This window comes from Drosophila bipectinata, chromosome 3L (assembly GCF_030179905.1).
Source record: "Drosophila bipectinata strain 14024-0381.07 chromosome 3L, DbipHiC1v2, whole genome shotgun sequence".
NCBI lineage: Eukaryota > Metazoa > Arthropoda > Insecta > Diptera > Drosophilidae > Drosophila > Drosophila bipectinata.
Window position 1 is genome coordinate 2,434,696 of NC_091738.1, and position 21,500 is coordinate 2,456,195.

Here is a 21,500-nt window from a genome sequence, read left to right on the forward strand (position 1 = left end):
AGACATTTAGAAAGAAATTCATCGAAACATTGAAGAAATTTTAATAAAACTGAAAAACAAACTAAAAACGGAAACAAAACTTAAACTTCTTTGGAGAGTCGCTGGATTTTGCGATAGTTGACATCGACCAATCGAAAGCTACGTCCCACGGTGGCCAGGGGCTGCATAAAGTGGTCCAGGGTCTGGGCCACCGGCTCCAGGATATCCCTCACCGAGCACAGGATATTGTACACAAATATCAACGGCGGCTGCACGAATCCGTTGAAGACCACGGTCAGGAACGGCTTCACCATATAATCCGAGGTCATGTGCAGCAGTCCCACGATCAGGGAGTTGACCAGGCAGTACAGGACGAAGCGATAGCTCTGCAGGATGAAGGCCACCACAAAAGCCACTGCAATGTGGAGCAGACCGAACAGCTCAGCCCAAAAGTGGGTGGCATATGTGGTGGCCCGGTCCGCCAGGATAATGGAGTTTATCTTTGGATGCGTGTCCGTGGTGCTTAGATAATCGGCACAACCATGCTCGAAGGGATAGATGCCGATGCAGGTGTGCTTGGTGGCCTCCTTGCGGTTCCACTTCGGCTCTGGGAGATCGTCGATGATGTTGTTTGTGTGCTGAGGCGAGCACTTGCACATGTTGTCCAGAGATTGCACCAGCCGAGCCATGAATCCCCCCTGGTGCTTCTGCACCTGGGAGGCCTTGTTGGACTTGGAGCGCCCCTTGGGTGGCCGCGAGGGCGCTATAAGGCGCGGCCGTTTCTTGGAGTAGCGCTGGAACTCGATGCGTTGCGGCTTCAACTTTGAATGGCTGAGGATGCTCTTTTCCGGCTCGGCGTGCATTTCATAGAGGGTTCGTGGCGAACTCCCCGCCCCTGTGGACTCGGAGGCGTCTTCGCGCGAATCGTTCTGGAACATGTTGTACTGGGTATGCGAGTTTTGGAACGCTTCCGAATCACTGGAGGAACTCATTCGGGGCAGGAGTCTCTGGAGTGGTGATTGCATCTGGGCAGTTACACCCACATGGTGTACCTTGATCAGGTTTGACTTGGAGGTGGCGGCCTGGGGATCCGTAGAGTCGGACATTGAACTAAAATGTGTGTGATTGGTGATATTTCCCTTTTAACTGGGACGGACTTGAAATCATTGAAGTCAACTTAGTACAAGGCCTACTGTCGAGGGAATAACAAGTTTCTGGATCGATTCCCCACCATTTTGCATCAAAATCCTGAGACCAAATATTTTTTAGATTTTTTGTCCCTTGAAAATGAGTTCTCTTTGGTTCTATTTATTTGTAAAAAATAAGACAAATTTAAAGGCTTTATGATGGATAACCTCTCAAGGTACCTTAACCACCACGGTGCTACCAAATCTCCTCCAATCGCAGTGGGGATGTGGCTCTCCCTGCTCTATGGCTATCGCCGTCTGGGAGCAAAAGATAACCTGCTCATTGACGTAGTTGATCTTGTGTCCGATACTTTCAAGATAGGCCACTGTGGGCTTCGGCACACGCTCCTCCACGTACAGAGCCATTGGAGCCAGTTGGTGATGGAATCTTCCGCTGTCTATCGCCTTTCCGATGGGTTCCTTGAGCACGAAATAACGCAGCAAGGTCTGGGCCATCGAGGTGGGTATTTTGGCGCTTCCCGACCCGCCTATAATCAGCTTAACATCGCCCTGGGCATCCAGGATGATGCTGGGGCACATCGAAGACATGGGCCGCTTGCCCGGCTTGATGAAGTTCGTAGGGCTGGGTGGAATCCCGAAGTTATATCTCCGACCCGGGGAACTGAAGTCGTCCATCTGGTTGTTCAAAATTATTCCTGTCTTTCGGGATCGAACAATTCCTCCAAAAAGGAAGTTAATGGTACTGGTCACTGATACGGCGTCTCCGTTCGGAGCCAAAATGGATATGTGGGCAGTGCCGTGGTCCTCCACTGTAGTCCGACATATTCTGAGAGGTACTATCCTCCTTTATGAGTTGCCTGACATCAGCCGCGAATTTGGGATCCATAAGATTCTCGTACACCTCCTGGACGTTCGGCTCGTAATGGATATCCGCCAGATTGGTGCGATACCCGTAGGCGTGCTTGAAGGTCTCTATCAGTCGCTGCCAGTACTTGTCCGTGTTGGTGGTGAACAGAGGCTCCATCACGTTTAGAATAAAGGCCAGGACTGCCCCACTGGTGGGCAGGGGCGATGTGAACAGTTCATAGTTTCCATTGAAGCGCGAGTGGAGTGGTTTTTCCCATCGAGCTCTGAAGGATTTTAATAGTTGGAGCTCTTTCTTTTAAAACAAAAAAGTAAGTACTCACTCGTAGTTCTTAAGATCCTCTTCAGTCACAATGCCTCCCATCGCCCGAATATCCTCCACCAGCTCCCGGCCTATCCGGCCTCCCCGGTAGATGGATTCCGGGCCCTCGTTGGCCACTATTGTCAGGGTCTCCGCCAGCTTGGGACGGTACATGATCTCGCCCTCCCGGTAGATATCGTTCGTTTTGGGATTTATGAATATCTCCGCCATGGAGGGCTCATTGCGGATGCGTTTCTCCTCGTAGACAAGGGCAGCTGCCAATTTCTGGCAGACCTTGACGCCGTTCCGGCAAAGATCGATGGCCGGCTGGAAGAGGCGCTTCCAGGGAAGGCGACCGTACTTTTCGTGCATCTTCCAGTACCCGTAGACCTCACTGGGCACTGCGCACCACATAGCTCCGGTTATGTTCCGACCCAGGAACATGTCCCGTGTGGCTGCCGCCGGAGCTGTTTCCCTGGCAATCAAGCTTTCAACTAATCCAGTCTCTTTGGAGTAAATGGTGGCCACAAAGCCACCACCTATTCCCACGGCGTGGGGCAGCATGATACCCTCGCAGAGCATCGTAGCAATTGTGGCGTCCACAGCTGATCCTCCAAGCTCCAGAATGGCGCCCGCTATCTCGGCGCAACCTGCTCCATTGGAGGCCACGGCACCCATGCGACGATGTCCCTGCGCCTTGTCCCGCAGCCTGAAGACCAGACCGAGTGAAAAGCCCACCACTGAAGCGGCCAACACGCTCCAGCAAATGGCATATTTACTGCAGCACCTGGAGAGGATTCTGCGGGAGCAGAGATTAGATGACACTATTCTTATAATTGGAAACTAGTTCTGACCTGCTGAAGTGTAAGCTAAAAATAGCATCCGTATAGTATATTATAAAATATTGGATCGTTATTTGATTTTCAAAGAATTGGTTATGAAGATGGTTAATCCCAAGGTCCTATTGCTTGAAATTATATTACCTTTTATTTTCCAGTACTTACGACATATTGTAGATATTGTTTCCAGTTTAATGAAATATAATTATCGGCCAAAACTAAAATAATGCCTTCTTTTGAAATGTTTTTGAACGCGCGTCTTTTCAATTCCAAGGTGTAGATCAGGGATTTCCAACCCTTTCTGAGCTCTCATTAGATTCTCATCTAAAAGTTTAGATGCTCCAACAGGTTGGAGTTCGTTAGATGATTCTTCAAGTCCTTCCCGGCAACGACTAACCAAAGACCTAATATCAAAAAAACCGGAAGATCTCGCCAGTTCTTTGCAGTAAACGGAGAGAAGGTGAGAGAAGGCCGTGCGAGAGGAAAATTATTGGATTCAGGGACAGATTGTTGGCAAGAATGCTTGATTCTTACTTTTTAGTATCTGTGCTAAAAATAGTGAAGCGTGCGACAAATATTAAATAATATTAGGGGCTATTAATGTGTCTTTTGAACTTTCTCATGAAAAAGTTTCGGGGGATTCGTTAATCATTTTTTAAATTTATGTTTTCCCCTATAGGGTCCACAGTGATGGCTATATCTTCCCCAATTCTCATCCGATTCTCAAGCGGAGTACCTTAAACGATTTCTAGATCGATTCTCCACCATTCTGCATCAAAATCCTGAGACAAAATATTTTTTAGATTTTTTGTCCATTTTTCGTGATGGGACCCCTTGAAAATGGTGATTTCCCCTATAGGGTTCACGGTGATGGCTATATCTTACCCAATTCTCGTCCGATTCTCAAGCGGAGTACCTTAAACGATTTCTAGATCGATTCTCCACCATTCTGCATCAAAATCCTGAGACAAAATATTTTTTGGATTTTTTGTCCATTTTTCGTGATGGGATCCCTTGAAAATGGGGTTTTCCTCTATAGGGTTCACGGTGATGGGTATATCTTCCCCAATTCTCATCCGATTCTCAAGCGGAGTACCTTAAACGTTTTCTGGATCGATTCTCCACCATTCTGCATCAAAATCCTGAGACAAAATATTTTTTGGATTTTTTTTCCATTTTTCGTTATGGGATCCCTTGAAAATAGAATTTTCGCCTATGGGGCCCACAGTAATGTCTATATCTTCACCAATTCTCATCCGATTCTCAAGCGGAGTACCTCAAACGATTTCCAAATCGATTCTCCACCATTCTGCATCAAAATCCTGAGACAAAATATTTTTTTTAGATTTTTTGTCCATTTTTCGTGATGGGATCCCTTGAAAATGGCGTTTTCCCCCATAGGGCCCACAGTGATGGCTATATCTTACCCAATTCTCGTCCGATTCTCAAGCGGAGTACCTTAAACGATTTCTAGATCGATTCTCCACCATTCTGCATCAAAATCCTGAGACAAAATATTTTTTAGATTTTTTGTCCATTTTTCGTGATGGGATCCCTTGAAAATGGGGTTTTCCTCTATAGGGTTCACGGTGATGGGTATATCTTCCCCAATTCTCATCCGATTCTCAAGCGGAGTACCTTAAACGTTTTCTGGATCGATTCTCCACCATTCTGCATCAAAATCCTGAGACAAAATATTTTTTGGATTTTTTTTCCATTTTTCGTTATGGGATCCCTTGAAAATAGAATTTTCGCCTATGGGGCCCACAGTAATGTCTATATCTTCACCAATTCTCATCCGATTCTCAAGCGGAGTACCTCAAACGATTTCCAAATCGATTCTCCACCATTCTGCATCAAAATCCTGAGACAAAATATTTTTTTTAGATTTTTTGTCCATTTTTCGTGATGGGATCCCTTGAAAATGGCGTTTTCCCCCATAGGGCCCACAGTGATTGCTATATCTTCCCCAATTCTCATCCGATTCTCAAGCGAAGTACCTTAAACGATTTCTAGATCGATTCTCCACCATTCTGCATCAAAATCCTGAGACAAAATATTTTTTAGATTTTTTGTCCATTTTTCGTGATGGGATCCCTTGAAAATGGTGTTTTCCCCCATAGGGCCCACAGTGATTGCTATATCTTCCCCAATTCTCATCCGATTCTCAAGCGGAGTACCTTAAACGATTTCTAGATCGATTCTCCACCATTCTGCATCAAAATCCTGAGACAAAATATTTTTTAGATTTTTTGTCCATTTTTCGTGATGGGATCCCTTGAAAATGGCGTTTTCCCCCATAGGGCCCACAGTGATTGCTATATCTTCCCCAATTCTCATCCGATTCTCAAGCGAAGTACCTTAAACGATTTCTAGATCGATTCTCCACCATTCTGCATCAAAATCCTGAGACAAAATATTTTTTAGATTTTTTGTCCATTTTTCGTGATGGGATCCCTTGAAAATGGTGTTTTCCCCCATAGGGCCCACAGTGATTGCTATATCTTCCCCAATTCTCATCCGATTCTCAAGCGAAGTACCTTAAACGATTTCTAGATCGATTCTCCACCATTCTGCATCAAAATCCTGAGACAAAATATTTTTTAGATTTTTTGTCCATTTTTCGTGATGGGATCCCTTGAAAATGGTGTTTTCCCCCATAGGGCCCACAGTGATTGCTATATCTTCCCCAATTCTCATCCGATTCTCAAGCGGAGTACCTTAAACGATTTCTAGATCGATTCTCCACCATTCTGCATCAAAATCCTGAGACAAAATATTTTTTAGATTTTTTGTCCATTTTTCGTGATGGGACCCCTTGAAAATGGTGATTTCCCCTATAGGGTTCACGGTGATGGCTATATCTTACCCAATTCTCGTCCGATTCTCAAGCGGAGTACCTTAAACGATTTCTAGATCGATTCTCCACCATTCTGCATCAAAATCCTGAGACAAAATATTTTTTGGATTTTTTGTCCATTTTTCGTGATGGGATCCCTTGAAAATGGGGTTTTCCTCTATAGGGTTCACGGTGATGGGTATATCTTCCCCAATTCTCATCCGATTCTCAAGCGGAGTACCTTAAACGTTTTCTGGATCGATTCTCCACCATTCTGCATCAAAATCCTGAGACAAAATATTTTTTGGATTTTTTTTCCATTTTTCGTTATGGGATCCCTTGAAAATAGAATTTTCGCCTATGGGGCCCACAGTAATGTCTATATCTTCACCAATTCTCATCCGATTCTCAAGCGGAGTACCTCAAACGATTTCCAAATCGATTCTCCACCATTCTGCATCAAAATCCTGAGACAAAATATTTTTTTTAGATTTTTTGTCCATTTTTCGTGATGGGATCCCTTGAAAATGGCGTTTTCCCCCATAGGGCCCACAGTGATGGCTATATCTTACCCAATTCTCGTCCGATTCTCAAGCGGAGTACCTTAAACGATTTCTAGATCGATTCTCCACCATTCTGCATCAAAATCCTGAGACAAAATATTTTTTAGATTTTTTGTCCATTTTTCGTGATGGGATCCCTTGAAAATGGCGTTTTCCCCCATAGGGCCCACAGTGATTGCTATATCTTCCCCAATTCTCATCCGATTCTCAAGCGAAGTACCTTAAACGATTTCTAGATCGATTCTCCACCATTCTGCATCAAAATCCTGAGACAAAATATTTTTTAGATTTTTTGTCCATTTTTCGTGATGGGATCCCTTGAAAATGGTGTTTTCCCCCATAGGGCCCACAGTGATTGCTATATCTTCCCCAATTCTCATCCGATTCTCAAGCGGAGTACCTTAAACGATTTCTAGATCGATTCTCCACCATTCTGCATCAAAATCCTGAGACAAAATATTTTTTAGATTTTTTGTCCATTTTTCATGATGGGACGCCTTGAAAATGGGGTTTTCCCCTATAGGGTTCACGGCGATGGCTATATCTTCCCCAATTCTCATCCGATTCTCAAGCGGAGTACCTTAAACGATTTCTAGATCGATTCTCCACCATTCTGCATCAAAATCATGAGACAAAATATTTTTTAGATTTTTTGTCCACTTTTGAAAGGGATCCCTTGAAAATGATCCCAGCATTGATTAAAAGTTTAAAATTGGCGCATTTTAGTTAGTGTTGGATAAGACACTATTCTGCAATCTAAACTTTAGTACTGTACAGCGCGAAAAGCTTTTGTATTCAGGTAACCCTGGAATATTATCATTTTTCGGCACTTTTCCAGATCAACTTTTCCCAAAAGGAAGAGAGATACAACAGTAAATACGGTTTGGTGGCCATAATTTATTCATCCTGCACACATATTAGATTCTAGCAATGCTGTCGTCCGCGTGGCGTAGCGTGTCCACCTCGGTGGAGACCAACTTGACCGCCGCCTATTTCCGAGGTTCGTCCACTTTGCGGTGCCTCCAGCGGCTCGCGGCGGTTCCATCTGGTGGCGGATCCATGCAGAGACGATATCTGGCTGTGCCCGTCTGTCCAAGTCTTGTCAAGCGTAATCTATCTATACATATGTGTTTAATCTAATCTCTGCCCCTCTTCCCAACGTTCTCTCCCCCATTTGGTCGTTGATTTTTGTTTGCTTGTTTTTCCGCCTTTTTGTGCAAATTTGGAGTACATATGTTAATTTCCCTCTGATTGCAGTTCAAAAGCTACGCAAAGTAGGATTCAGAGGCATGCACAGCACTTTGGAGGACGTTAAACTGGAGGGCATGGAGATCAAGATCCTGCCGGCCCTGCAGGACAACTACATGTACCTAATTGTGGACACTAAGACCCGTGAGGCCGCCATTGTGGACCCCGTGGAGCCAGAATTAGTCATTAAAACCGTCGAGGAGGAGAAGGTGACCTTGAACAAGGTCTTGACCACCCATCATCACTGGGATCATGCCGGTGGCAATGAGAAGTTGGTCAAGCTATGGCCCAAGGAGCTGGAGGTGTATGGGGGAGACGACAGAATCGGTGCCTTGAACCGCAAAGTGCAACAGGACGATTCTCTCACCATCGGCAATCTAAAGGTGCGCTGCCTCTCCACCCCGTGCCACACCACTGGACACATCTGCTATCATGTCACAACGGCCGATGGCACTGGCGAGGGAGCCGTCTTTACCGGTGACACCCTCTTCCAGGGAGGCTGCGGTCGCTTCTTTGAGGGCACTCCCGAGGAGATGTACGAGGCGTTGTGCACCAAGCTCTCCGCTCTTCCGGACAACACCAAAGTCTTCTGTGGACACGAATATACTCTACAAAACATGAGCTTCGCTCGGCATGTGGAGCCGGATAATGAGGTCATCCAACAGCGCATCGAGTGGGCCAAGCATCGCCGAGCCTCTCAGGATCCGACGGTGCCATCCACCATTGCCGAGGAAAAGACCTGGAATCCGTTTATGCGTGTCCATGAGGCCGCTGTCCAGAAGCATGCCGGCGGTGCTACCGATCCGATCAGTGTCATGGGCACGCTGCGCAAGGAGAAGGACACCTTCAAAGCTTGAGCATTTTTTTTATCTCTTAAATTTCATTTTTTAGTCTTAAATATGTGATTATTGGATTTAAACGGTTAATAAAATTTACTGTATTTATGGCAAGTTACAAAAATTTTTAAAATGTTAAACATTAAATCAAAACTACATTATTTTTAAAATTTAATCAATAATAAAATTACAATTTTAAAATATTTTGGTGTGACCGAATATTTTAAAATGCCTTTTCAATTTATAACGAGTTGGCAGCCCTGTTTTGGCATTCACACAAAACTGGCGGCGTCTGTCCAATGAGAGTTCAAACCCAAAACATTTCTTAACAGCAAAAATGTTTAAAAATAAGCCCAGGAGTTCGGTGGGTGCTTTTGTTTAAAAATCAAACAATTTAAATAATAATACACATTATTCCTAATCCATAGTTGCGCAAGGCGCCTACTGACGACGATGATCATACAACTACAGCTCTGCGAATCAAAAAACGCATCAGTTTCAGTGGCAAGAAGTCCGTGAGGTAAGTACAGATTCCACCAGCGTCTCTAAGGATTGCATGATAATGGTTTCCCCTTCATATGCAGAGAGTTCGTGGACACTGAGGAACAGAAGAACTGGGACTACTCCTGCGAAGTATCTGATCCCCAGACTGGGGAGGATAACTCATCCGCCCACCAGGCGTCCCATAGTGCCCACAAGGAAAATATCCCAATCCAAGTGCCCATTACCAACACAAGTGTTCACATCGATAGCACACTGAATCTGCAGACCAGCATCGATGTGACCTTGCTGCCCTGCGAACTAACTCACCGGAATCCCCGCAAAGCCTTCACTCCCATTGTCCAGGACTCCCTGCATGCTGACAGCCTTCTCCTATCCAGCGATGAGCGCAGCAAAATGCATAACCATTTGTACAACAGCCGCATTATGGACAAGACCATGGACTTGATGTCTGGATCTTTGGTAAGCAGGACTGCCAAGAACTTATCTGTGAAGGTATCTGTGGAAACGGAAGGATTTTCAAGTAAACCGGCTACCAAAAGCATTGGTGACTCGTTCATGGATATCACGCCACTTGGAATGGCTTCCACTGCAGCTCCTGTCCCTCCGACACATCACAGTTTCATGGAACTGGAAACGGAGAAGGAAAATCAACGTAACGTCCAAGAAGACAAGGAAAACCAGGTTCCCACTCAGAAATCTATTTTCATGGATATGGAGGAGGAAAAAGAGGCTAAGAGCCAAACGCAAAACGATCCTGTGGATATATTCTTCGACTGTTCTCTAAATGGTTCGTATTTTTCATCATTCTTCTCTATTTTCAGTATAATTCTAGATAAACTTTTGCAGTTTCCGAGGACAGAGACAAGACGCCGGAGAATAACACATTTTCGAGCAACAATAGCACTATCCACTTTAAGGATGAATCGGTTCTCATACCCCTGGACATGATCGCCGGCACCAACATAAGCAAAAAGATCAATTTCCAGCAACTAAACGATGAGCTGGAAGCCGGAAAAATCCAAATATTTCCCAACGGTCCGAAAACCCCAAACACCGATTCCAAGAACCCGCGAGTTTGGAAAGGTTTCGAAGCATATCAAGCGGATGATCCAGGACCTGTCAGAGATATGCGAAACATTAAACCGCGAGGAACCTTGAACTTTAGTGAGAATATGATGATGTCGCCGGAACCAGCCACTCCTGTTCCAAAGGAAAAAGACAAGCTGCAGGTAGCGGACGATAAACGAAAGTATCGCTTCTCCCAGGCGGACGAACTAATGCTGGACAACACAAACTTCCTGGCCCACGCGAAATTAGGCGATGAGACTCAGTCCAGAAACACTTCTAAGAACTCCACCAGAAGAGAGGCCACATTCGACAACTCTGTGTTGGATTTTCCCCGATTGGGCATCTCAAATAGGTTGGATGAGCCGGATCAGTCCAAAGCGCGTCTCCCGAGTCGTCAAACCTTGCTCCTCAACGAGAGTATCGATCAGGAAGGTGTGAAAGCTCCTCATGTGAGAAAAGAGATTGATGAGGAAGTTGTGGTCCAAAAAGAAACAGTTACGGAGGACCAGAACCACCACAAAACTACCGTGTGGGAGTGCACTAAGACTAGACGCAGAGAGACTTTATTGATGGACGATTGCATGCAGGTGGACATCGTTAGTCCCCTTAAGGAACTTTACCTAAAACCCAACCATCCGAAAGGCAGCTTGAAAGCCAAACATACACTTTGCGTCGCAGAACCCGTCGAGGAAGATGTAAGTCCTTTAAAGGAACTTCCAGCTCCCCAGAATAAATCCAAGCCAAGGCAAACTATATTGGCAACAGAGCCCATGGAAGAAGATGTGAACTTTGAAACAAACAGTTCTTATAGCAAGGGAAAGTCAGGGAAAACGTTGGTTTCGGAAGAGCCTATCATCGAGGAGAAGGTCACATACATGACCCGCTCCAAGTCGCGAAAGACCCAAATTATGTCGGACTCCATAGAGGAGGAAAACGAAGCTGAGAAAGCGAAGGAGGAACCTAGAAACATGCCGACTCTGCCGCAAAACCAAGCTAGGAGGAGGCATACTTTACTTCAAGATGAGCCCATGGAGGAGGAAACGAATGCTCCGCCTCCTGTGTCCACCAATTCCAAGTCAAAACAAAGACAGACTTTGCTTTTGGCGGAACCCATAGACGAGGAAAAGGGCAAAGATTCGAACAACCCATCAGCTCTTCCAACCAAATCGAAGTCAAGGCAGACTCTTCTTTTGACAGAACCTATAGAGGAGATAGAGTCTCCTTCATTTGAACCACGTTCCAAGCCACGACAGACTCTCATCATGTCTGAGAAAATAGAAGAGGAGGAGGTTGTTGCCCCAAAATCCGTGATTTCGCATCCGAAATCCAAAAGACAGACACTTCTCGCATCAGAACCCATCGAAGAGGAAATCTTAAGTAATCCTATTGATCCTCCAGTTTCATATCCAAAGACCAAATCCAGACAGACTTTGCTATTGGCGGAACCTATGGAAGAGGAATCGGAGAACCAAACTGGTAGTATTCCAGAATCTATTCCAACTGTTCCTCCAAAGCAATCCAAGAACAGACAGACTCTTCTCCTACAGGAACCCATAGAGGAAGAGAAGAGCAAACAACCCAAGAGAGGTCCTCCAATAGCTCATTCCAAGCTCAAGCCAAGACAGACTCTGCTTCTTGAGGAATCTATGGAAGAGGAGGTGCCTTCACGCCCAAAGATCCAGTCCATCCAGAACCATTCAGAACAGACTGCTGCTTCTCAGATGGTGCAGCAAAAGCCAAACAAAAACAGGCAGACCCTTCTCCTGGTGGAACCCATAGAGGAGGAAGCTAATCAAAATAGTGCTCCAGCACTTCCCCCTTCGAAGCTTAAGTCAAGGCAAACTATGCTTCTTCAGGAATCCATGGAGGAAGATATAGGTTCTCGTCCCCGTTTGGAGGAGTCCATTAAACAAATAAGGGATACCCATCTTGTCCAGAATCACAAAACCAGATCACGGCAGACGCTGCAACTAGAAGTCTCCATGGAAGAGGAAACGAATGAGATAGCACGAGAATTTCCAAAGGTCCTTGAAAAAACAAATCCAAAAACCAAATCAAGGCAGACTCTGCTGCTTCAGGAATCCATGGAAGAGGATAACCGCCAGATACCTCTTCCTTTGGAGAACTCCATGGAGGAACAAATCACTAAGCAGGATGAACCAATCCCTCAATACCCTAAAACTAGGACCAGACAGACTCTTGCCTTGGAGGAACCTATAGAAGAGGAGTCCAATAAGACAGTGCGTGTCGAAGAAAAGGTCCTTTCCAAGAAGAAGTCACGACAGACTATGCTTTTGGAAGAAACTATCGACCTGGAATCTGACGAGCCAAAGCCACAGGATTGTTACCAAGCTATAACCGATGATGTCCCATCCAAAGAGGCTTCCCCGCCTCATTCAAAGTTAAGACATGCTCTTTTCAGGCCCAAAGAGGAAGCCAGCCACAAGTCCTTTTCCAGACAAGCTGCGTCTGCACCACTAAGTGGTCACGAGGATATGGAAATGTCTGGATTGGAATCCATTAGTTGGGAGCGAAAGCAAACAAATACTGTAGCCACTTACAAGTCCTCCAAAGGGCGCCAAACTATTGTTGCCCCAGAACCTCTAGATCTGGAGCAGTTGGACAGGCCATTGGAAAACCCCAAGGCGGAGGTTGGTAGATCCTTCAAGGCCAGGCACACGCTGGTGATGGCAGAAGCCATAGAAGAGGAAGAAGCAGCCAAGCCACAGGAGCCAATCAGGTCCTCGAAATCCAGAAAAACCATTGTTTCAGCAGAGCCCATCGATGTGGAGGAAATCGTGGACGATCATGAGGAAAAAGTAGCTATGGAACACACCATGGACTTCCAAAGCCCGCAGAGAACCGTGAGGAACACCAAGTCGTTTGCCTTCACCCCTCGGCTTTCCCTTACCGACTTCGAGCAGGAGGAGCAGAACTGCAAGACGCCGAGTCGCCACCAAAAACAACGCACCATTGTGGAGATGGTTTTGGAAGCAAACGCATCCCGATTCGGCACCCCAATGGGTCAAGGGAATCTGAAGCGACTGCCCAATCACCTGACGCCCAATCTTCCAGGGTCCAAGAAGCGAAACACCCAGCTCTTCTCGGATAGTAACATGGAGTTGGACGAAGAAGACTTACCAGAGGTTGAGGTGCCTGAGCCGAACAAGTCACGCATTCCAATCCGCAGAACCTTCAAGCTGGATGACTCCGTGCAGCTGGTAAGGGACTTTCAGCCTGAAAGAAGCCGCATAATTGTTAACTGGAACATATTTGGAACTCCGCCTGCTGTGGAGACCATCGATCTGGATGCGGATGAGCACGATGATCAGCTGGACAACGAAAAGATCAGTTTGGTATCCACCATGGAAAAGGAAACGGCCAACGGGGAGGAGCAGGAACCGGAACCAGAGGTCTGTGAAGAGCCCCAGATGGCGGCGGTTGTGGCCGGAAGCAGTGGCTCCTGCCGGAGGTGTCGCAACTGCAGGCGGTCCATGAACGAAACCGAGCTGCGCTCCATTTCATTTGCGCTGCCCTATCATGATCCGTGGGACTTCTCCAAGGAGTTGCAGACCCTGAAGCGACTGAGGAGCAAACCGACTCTCTCAGAGGTGCACAAAAACTGGGAACTCAGGGAAAAGGAGCGACAGATGCACGCCCTGGAGGCGCGAGTCAATGAGTCGGTGGAGGAGGCCGAGTCGTGGAGTGTGCCAGGTCTTATGGTAAAATTCAAGAGGTATGTAGAGGGATTGGATTAAAATTAAAAGAGATACTTAGTCACTGCTTTCACTTCAGAACACTAAAAGGTCCTACGATGATTATTGAGGAGAGGACTGTTGCCGAGTCCAGGGAATCCTTCTTCCATCGGTTGAGTCGCCTGCTGACCAGCCAGCAACCCAACTGGATCTTCGATTACCAGTTGAAGAGCTCGCGGCAACTGATATTCTACCACCGACTACTGCCCACATTTCGGATTGTGGTGAAATACGAAGTCCTAGATGTCGAGGAGACATCGATACGCGTCAGCTCCATCTCGCTGGACAATGATGTTGCCATTCCGAAGCACAGATGGTCGGTGTTCTACCACTACCAGGACTTCCAGCTGAGTCTCAACCTCCCCGTGAATCTAAGCAGTGCAATGGAGGGAAGCAACGAGGAGGCTTTCCTGAAGTTCCTGAAACGCATCGACCAAAGCTGTGAAAAGGTCAAGAGGACTCTGAACAAACTATTGACCCTTCTAGCGGCGACAGGAGCCAGACTTTTGAGGTATTAATAGTATATTAAATATTTAAACATATTATTAATATTTTATGTTCAACAGACAAGCGAATCGAAATGTTGTTCGGAAGACGGTGTGGAAGGACATCGTCGAGGGACAGATAACCCGCCATGAGAAGACCAACTTCCTGATAGAGATATCCAACATTGATGAGACATCCTTCAGAGACATCGTAGAGCCGTCTTTTCATCACTTTGATGAACAAATTCAGCATCTCCCAAAAGGAATTGCCTTTCTTGAGGCATTTCTACCCAATCCCGAGCAGTTTATAGTTAGTTCTTAAGTCCTCTACATCTCGTTGATGTCCAGGAACCATTGTACAAAATATGACCATTTTAATGAAAAATACATACATCTTTAATATACAAATTAAGTTTTATATTTAAAATTATCTAATAAAGTTTTATAAAAAACATCAACGGATTATTTTGAAAACACTTTCTGGTATTTTTTATGGACGCGGTATCTTCAGCTGGCCATCAGTATTTTTCGCTACTCACACTTGTTGGTCACACTGACTCGTGCAGGTTGTAAAAATTCCTTGGCTCTGATTATCGACGCGAGAAAACCCACGACATTGGTTACCCACGCGAGTAAAAGCTAATCAACCACCGAACGTGCGTCCGGCGGTGGAAAATATGTCCTGCGCAGCCAGCCTACCCAACTCAAAGGACTCGACTAACGCGGCGAACGCGAGTGCCAATGCTAATGCCAGCGGAGCACCAACAAACACCAACACGGGTGCACAGCAATCGACGGCTGTGGGTGTGGTAGTGAGCGGTGCATCGGGAGGCGGGGGCGGTGCCTCGGTTGCAGGCAGCACAACTTCATCGTCCACTGCAACGGCCAACGGCGGGGCAGGTGCGGCGGCGGCCGTCGCCAGGCGTTTCTCCATGGAGGGAGTGGGGGCCCGGGTGATTCGCGGACCGGACTGGAAATGGAACAAGCAGGTGAGGTCAAGTTTTTGGTCAGGCAATTGGTCGCGCGCTCAATTGGTTTAATTGCAAGCCTAAGTGAATCGATTCCGGTTAGGCGACAAACCACAAGTTTTCACCACAAGATGCCATAAAGTAAAAACGTTCTACTTAGCCTAGCCTAGCCAGTCTAATATGAAAGTGAGCCGAGAGCCGTTGGCCTAAAAACCAAGTGTGCCAGTGTCCATGTGCGCTCCTTTTCGAGTGCCAGTCTCAGTGTTGGTTCTGAGATACGAAAGTCCACACATCTAAGACGGTGTTGATCAGTCATTCGTGATTCATACTCTTCAAGAGTCGTATCTAGTGACACACTATCTGGAATACGCTAATCAAAACAGTGGAAATATTAATTAAATTGCAGAGAGACTTTCAAGTCAGTGCCCTACTGAGTAAGAACCATTTTGAAGTTCAAGGAAAACTAGAAAGAGTTGAAGTATTCGCTCGGTAATTAATTAACAAAAAATGGAACCGAAACTCAGTCAAGCCATATATGTAGTGTCTATTGGATACCTTTCTTTGTCTTGAAGATAATTTGAGAAGTGAGCTTCATCGAAAGAAGACCATAGGAGGAGGATTTGAAGTAATGGTGTCAAGTGGAGCAAGTGCTTCAGTAAACAATAGGATTTCGTAGACAGGGTATGCTGGTTAGGTAATATACCCCTTTTGAAACACTGGGTGTGCTCATCTTCGAGGCTAAATAATGCCTCTAGATCTCTCTGAGATCTGGGAGATAGCCGGCACTACTAGGGCCTGCCTGCCCTAACACTGGCTCAGTTGTGATTATGCACTTCAACCACAGTTTTCGACACAGTTTTCGCATCCTAATCAGCGTGCGTTTTTGCTTATGCAACTAAAAGTCACAAGACAAAGTAACTAACTAGTCACTGACTAATACTCTTATTTTGTAATCCCACAGGATGGCGGTGAAGGACACGTCGGCACTGTGCGCAACTTTGAGTCCGCCGAGGAGGTGGTCGTAGTCTGGGACAACGGGACTGCCGCCAACTACCGCTGCGCCGGAGCCTACGATCTCCGCATTCTGGACAGTGCTCCCACTGGCGTGAAACACGAGGGCACCATGTGCGACACCTGCCGCCAGCAGCCCATCTTCGGGATACGCTGGAAGTGCGCCGAGTGCATCAACTACGACCTGTGCTCCATCTGCTACCACGGAGACAAGCACCACCTGAGGCATCGCTTCTACAGGATCACCACGCCCGGCGGCGAGCGAACCATGCTGGAACCGCGCCGCAAGTCCAAGAAGGTCCTGGCCCGGGGCATCTTTCCCGGAGCTCGGGTGGTGCGCGGCGTGGACTGGCAGTGGGAGGACCAGGACGGCGGCGTCGGTCGTCGCGGGAAGGTCAACGAGATCCAGGACTGGTCCTCGGCCTCGCCGCGATCGGCCGCCTACGTGATCTGGGACAATGGCTCCAAGAATCTCTACCGGGTGGGCTTCGAGGGCATGGCCGACCTCAAGGTGGTGAACGACGCCAAGGGCAGCAATGTTTACAGAGACCACCTGCCCCTGCTGGGCGAGAATGGCCCTGGAAAGGGGCCGCACGGCTTCCAGATCGGCGACAAGGTCACCGTGGACCTGGACCTGGAAATCGTCCAGTCCCTGCAGCACGGACACGGTGGATGGACCGATGGCATGTTCGAGTGCCTGAGCAACGCCGGGATGGTGGTCGGCATAGACGAGGACCACGACATAGTGGTGGCCTACAATTCGGGCAATCGCTGGACCTTCAACCCGGCGGTTCTCACAAAGGTATCCTCGCCCACAACCGCTCCGCCCGAGTTCCAGGTGGGCGACATTGTCAAGATATGCTCCGACGTGGAGAGCATCAAGATTCTGCAGCGCGGGCACGGGGAGTGGGCAGATGCCATGCAGCTGACGCTGGGGAAGATCGGACGCGTGCAGCAGGTCTACCACGACAACGACCTCAAGGTGGAGGTCGGCAACACCTCGTGGACCTACAACCCCCTGGCCGTCTGCAAGGTGGCCTCCTCTGCGGCCACCGACGGAAGCTGTGCTCCGGTCATTCCAAGCGGGGAAAGGCTCTCGGCGATTCTCAAAAAACTGTTCGAACCGAATGTCTCGGGGGATGCCACGGAGGAGTTCGTCAAGGCGGCTGCCAACGGATTTTCGGTGAGTTTGGAATAATCGATTCTCAGAAACACTTTAACCTTTGACCTTTGCCCTTAGGCCCGCTGCGAGGAGTACTTGGCTGGCGCTGGGGGGCAACCGTCCACATCGAGTGCCTCCCCCAGCTCTGGCCCCGATGTGAATGTGAATGGCGTGTTCGCCGGACACACGGCCCTGCAGGCGGCCAGCCAGAACGGTCACATTGAGGTGATCCAGGTCCTGCTGCGCCATTCAGTGGATGTGGAGATCGAAGACAAGGACGGAGATCGCGCGGTCCACCACGCGGCCTTCGGAGACGAGGCGGCCGTGATCGAGATCCTGGCCAAAGCTGGCGCGGACTTGAACGCGCGCAACAAGCGGCGGCAGACTTCTCTGCACATCGCCGTGAACAAAGGCCATCTGAACGTGGTGAAGACCCTGCTCACGCTGGGCTGCCATCCCAGCTTGCAGGACTCCGAGGGGGACACGCCCCTGCACGATGCCATATCCAAGGAGCACGACGAAATGCTGTCCCTGCTCCTGGACTTCGGAGCAGACATCACGCTGAACAACAACAACGGCTTCAATGCTCTGCACCACGCCGCTCTCAAGGGGAATCCCAGCGCCATGAAGATCCTGCTGACGAAGACCAATCGTCCCTGGATCGTGGAGGAAAAGAAGGACGACGGCTACACCGCCCTCCACCTGGCGGCCCTCAACAACCATGTGGAGATCGCCGAGCTGCTGGTGCACATGGGCAAGGCCAACATGGACAGGCAGAATGTGAATCTCCAGACGGCCCTGCACCTGGCCGTGGAGCGCCAGCACGTCCAGATCGTCAAGCTGCTGGTGCAGGATGGGGCCGACCTGAACATACCCGACAAGGATGGAGACACTCCCCTCCATGAAGCTCTCAGGCACCACACTCTCTCGCAGCTGAAGCAGCTGCAGGACGTGGAGGGATTCGGCAAGCTTCTGATGGGCCTTCGGAATGCCAACAACAAGAAGGCCTCTGCCTCGATCGCCTGCTTCCTGGCGGCCAATGGGGCCGACCTTACTCTGAAGAACAGAAAGCAGCAGACGCCCCTGGACCTGTGCCCGGACCCCAATCTCTGCAAGACTCTGGTAAAGTGCTATAATGAGAGGAAGACAGACGACACCGAGCTACCCGGAAATGTGGCCGGCACCAGCTTGAATGCCAGGGCGAGGGCTGCCAGTGGCACCCTGCCCCAGTCGTCGTCGGCTAGCTTGCCGTTGGCCAGCTCCTCCTCCGCCTCCAACTTCGGGCTGAATGGAGTGAGCAACGAAATGAGCCAGTCCCTGCATGCGGATGCCCCCAAGTCGTCAGCCAGCCTGGACGAGTGCCTGGTGTGCTCCGACGCAAAGCGGGACACGGTTTTCAAGCCCTGTGGCCATGTGAGCTGCTGCGAGACCTGCGCCCCGCGGGTGAAGAAGTGCCTGATCTGCCGGGAGACCGTGTCGTCGCGCGAGAAGATCGACGAGTGCCTGGTGTGCTCCGATCGCCGAGCGGCCGTGTTCTTCCGCCCTTGCGGCCATATGGTGGCCTGCGAACACTGCAGCGCCCTGATGAAGAAGTGCGTCCTGTGTCGCACCCAGATCGATGAAATCCTCTCATTTAGCCTGTGTTGCGGTGGCATCGGCCGGCCCGAGAAGGTCACCGCGGCAGCTGGAGGGGCTGTGGGTCTCCCGCCGCCCGAAGAACGATTCCCGGAGGTGGTAGCCCCCTGTGCCAATGCCTCCGGTCATAGCGTGGCCATGAACAACACTGTGGTGACTCCGGTGGCGGGCAGTAGCAACCAGCTAAATAGCCAGAACAATCTCCTGGCGGCTGCGGCGGTCGCCTCGAATGTCTCGAACATCCAGGCAGCGGGCAGTGGATTGGTGGCCCCCTCCAATGTCAACAACTTCCAGATGGACGATGTGCAGAAGCTGAAGCAACAGTTGCAGGACATCAAGGAACAGGTAAATCCCAGTAGATCCTACTCCCTTCCATTCCATTACTAATCTTATCTTTTCCAGACCATGTGCCCCGTTTGCTTCGATCGCATCAAGAACATGGTCTTCCTGTGCGGCCATGGGACTTGCCAGATGTGCGGCGACCAAATCGAAGGCTGCCCGATCTGCCGCAAGACGGTGGAGAAGCGCATCCTGCTATTCTGAAGCGCCTGCCCGGCCGACACATTCCGCGCACAGTCTGCACAGCTCTCGAAGTATTAGGATTATATATCGGATCACCCTCTTATACAAACAGACACAAACATGAATATATCCACAAAAGTATATAAATCTATATATCAATGGTCTTAAAAAGCAAAATATATTTTTAACAAATATTCCAACAAAACAATGATTATGCGGAAATACTCTTGGCCGGCTCCTTGTTCATCAGATCCTTGAGAATGTCCTTCTTAGCCTCGAAGTAGTCGCGGAACCACAGAATGTGGTCCTTCTTCTCCTGGGCCGTCACATAGGGGTTCTTAGAGAGACCCACACACACGAGCTCCATGAAATGCCGTATCGGTCCCTTGTCCGGACACCAGTCCTCTAGGTGCTGCTCCAGGAAGATGTGCTCCGAGAAGTCGACGTCCACCTCGTCAGTCCAGTCCTGCTCGTTGTTGATGGGGAAGCGCCACACCTTCTTCTGGTCCGTCCACAGGACCATCTGCTCGAAGTAGTTGGCTGGCGGATGGGCTGCGTGGAGACTCAATTCCCGTTCACTCAGCTGCGACCATGTCGTCAGAATGTCGGTGGAGCTGGGAAGCTGGGTATCCTTGAATATGCCCAGGCCATCGCCGCCATACAGGTTGACGCTGCCTGTGAAGGATTCTGCTTCCCGCTTGATGTGTCTCTGCGGACGCTGCTGTTGGCGGTCCGAGTGTTTCGGCTTAGGCCGGGAAGCCAAGGAACGACGCACGTATTCCCCTCGAGTTTGTTCGTCCTGCGGCTGTTGGCGACGATCGATTTTCATGCCCACGATTAGGTCACTGGGGAATGGATTGAGCTAAGGATTAAACATAATTCAAACCAATCCATTTGTACCTCAGGTTAAGATCTTTCTCCGACGATGCAGCCGGTGCTGAATCCGCAGCCTGAGCATCGCCAGATGCAGCCGGAGCTGATTCATTGCCATGTCCCAGGAGTTTGGCCAACAGCTCTGATTCCGTCTGCTTCTTCTCGCTTTCGCTGGTGCCCAGCATGCTGGCAATGTTTTTGGCTGCAGTCAGGACATTCTTAGAGGCAGCTTCCTGCTTCTGAGCCTCTCGTTTCCTCCGGTTGGCATCGCCAGGGCGAGGAAAATCTGCCCCGGAGAGCCGATCCGTGGCCTGCATTGTGCCCAGCAGGCGATTTAGTCTCTGGGCTGCCGTTTCCACGGGCTTCTCCTTCTTTTTGGATGGCTTCTCATCATCCGACGAGGAATAGCCGTCGTCGTCTTTCGACTTGGAGGAGTAGCTGGCCAATCCCACGTTTTTTGAAACAGCAGGCAGCAGGGATCTGTGGGGATATCCATTCAGATAAAAGCCTTGATGTTCTGATTTGATGGCCTACCTCAGACCCAGCCTCTGGACGTTGCATAAAGCCAACATTTTAGACAATTTCTTTTATAAATTCAGCTAAGAATAAAACATAAAAAGTTGGTCGCGTAACAACAATCCGGCGGATCCAGAGCTACCAGATCGCTGAATAATGTGGGGCTGACTTTTTAAAAGTCTATTTTAAGCTTTATTAAATTTGCAAAAGTTAATTTAATTTTTAAAATATAAATTAATAATTAATTTGATTAATCATTTTAATAAAATAGTTTTTAACTTGACACATTTAAAAAAACAATAAACTTTTAACTAGAGATGGGAGACAATTTCTTCATCCATTTATGGTATTTCTTCAGCATGTACCGCCAATTACATGGCATAT

General features: G+C 48.5%; 5 protein-coding genes and 1 pseudogene across 8 annotated transcripts; 3 read left to right on the forward strand and 3 right to left on the reverse strand.

Moving 5' to 3' along the window:
* Nucleotides 1-47: 47 nt before the first annotated feature.
* On the reverse strand, nt 48-1,143 carry LOC108126221 (uncharacterized). Its single transcript, XM_017242686.3, has one exon. It carries the CDS (start codon nt 1,083-1,085, stop codon nt 81-83), a length of 1,005 nt encoding a protein of 334 aa, XP_017098175.2. The 5' UTR covers nt 1,086-1,143; the 3' UTR covers nt 48-80.
* Nucleotides 1,144-1,337: 194 nt separating this feature from the next.
* Nucleotides 1,338-3,042, reverse strand: LOC108124805 (scoloptoxin SSD14-like; annotated as a pseudogene).
* A 4,220-nt stretch (nt 3,043-7,262) lies between these two features.
* Nucleotides 7,263-8,741, forward strand: tzn (tenzing norgay). Of its 4 annotated transcripts, none has more exons than XM_070279734.1 (2): nt 7,263-7,405; nt 7,791-8,741. In XM_070279734.1, exon 2 carries the CDS (start codon nt 7,823-7,825, stop codon nt 8,636-8,638), a length of 816 nt encoding a protein of 271 aa, XP_070135835.1. In that variant the 5' UTR covers nt 7,263-7,405; nt 7,791-7,822; the 3' UTR covers nt 8,639-8,741. The 4 variants fall into 4 exon arrangements, with proteins under 4 accessions (XP_070135835.1, XP_017098127.2, XP_017098124.2 ...); XM_017242638.3 differs by having other exon boundaries at nt 7,331-7,414; XM_017242635.3 differs by having other exon boundaries at nt 7,368-7,641.
* Nucleotides 8,742-8,872: 131 nt separating this feature from the next.
* On the forward strand, nt 8,873-14,821 carry Spc105R (Spc105-related). Its single transcript, XM_017243029.3, has 6 exons — nt 8,873-8,981; nt 9,046-9,137; nt 9,202-9,908; nt 9,968-13,925; nt 13,985-14,455; nt 14,511-14,821. Exons 1-6 carry the CDS (start codon nt 8,955-8,957, stop codon nt 14,749-14,751), a joined length of 5,496 nt encoding a protein of 1,831 aa, XP_017098518.2. The 5' UTR covers nt 8,873-8,954; the 3' UTR covers nt 14,752-14,821.
* Nucleotides 14,822-14,978: 157 nt separating this feature from the next.
* On the forward strand, nt 14,979-19,935 carry mib1 (mind bomb 1). Its single transcript, XM_017242835.3, has 4 exons — nt 14,979-15,418; nt 16,359-17,591; nt 17,649-19,550; nt 19,608-19,935. Exons 1-4 carry the CDS (start codon nt 15,107-15,109, stop codon nt 19,746-19,748), a joined length of 3,588 nt encoding a protein of 1,195 aa, XP_017098324.2. The 5' UTR covers nt 14,979-15,106; the 3' UTR covers nt 19,749-19,935.
* Nucleotides 19,881-21,295, reverse strand: mRpS31 (mitochondrial ribosomal protein S31). Its single transcript, XM_017242837.3, has 3 exons — nt 21,135-21,295; nt 20,628-21,080; nt 19,881-20,572 (listed from the first exon to the last, which is right to left on the reverse strand). The coding sequence occupies exons 1-3, from the start codon at nt 21,170-21,172 to the stop codon at nt 19,939-19,941; spliced, it is 1,125 nt and encodes a 374-aa protein (XP_017098326.2). The 5' UTR covers nt 21,173-21,295; the 3' UTR covers nt 19,881-19,938.
* Between the last annotated feature and the right edge of the window lie 205 nt (nt 21,296-21,500).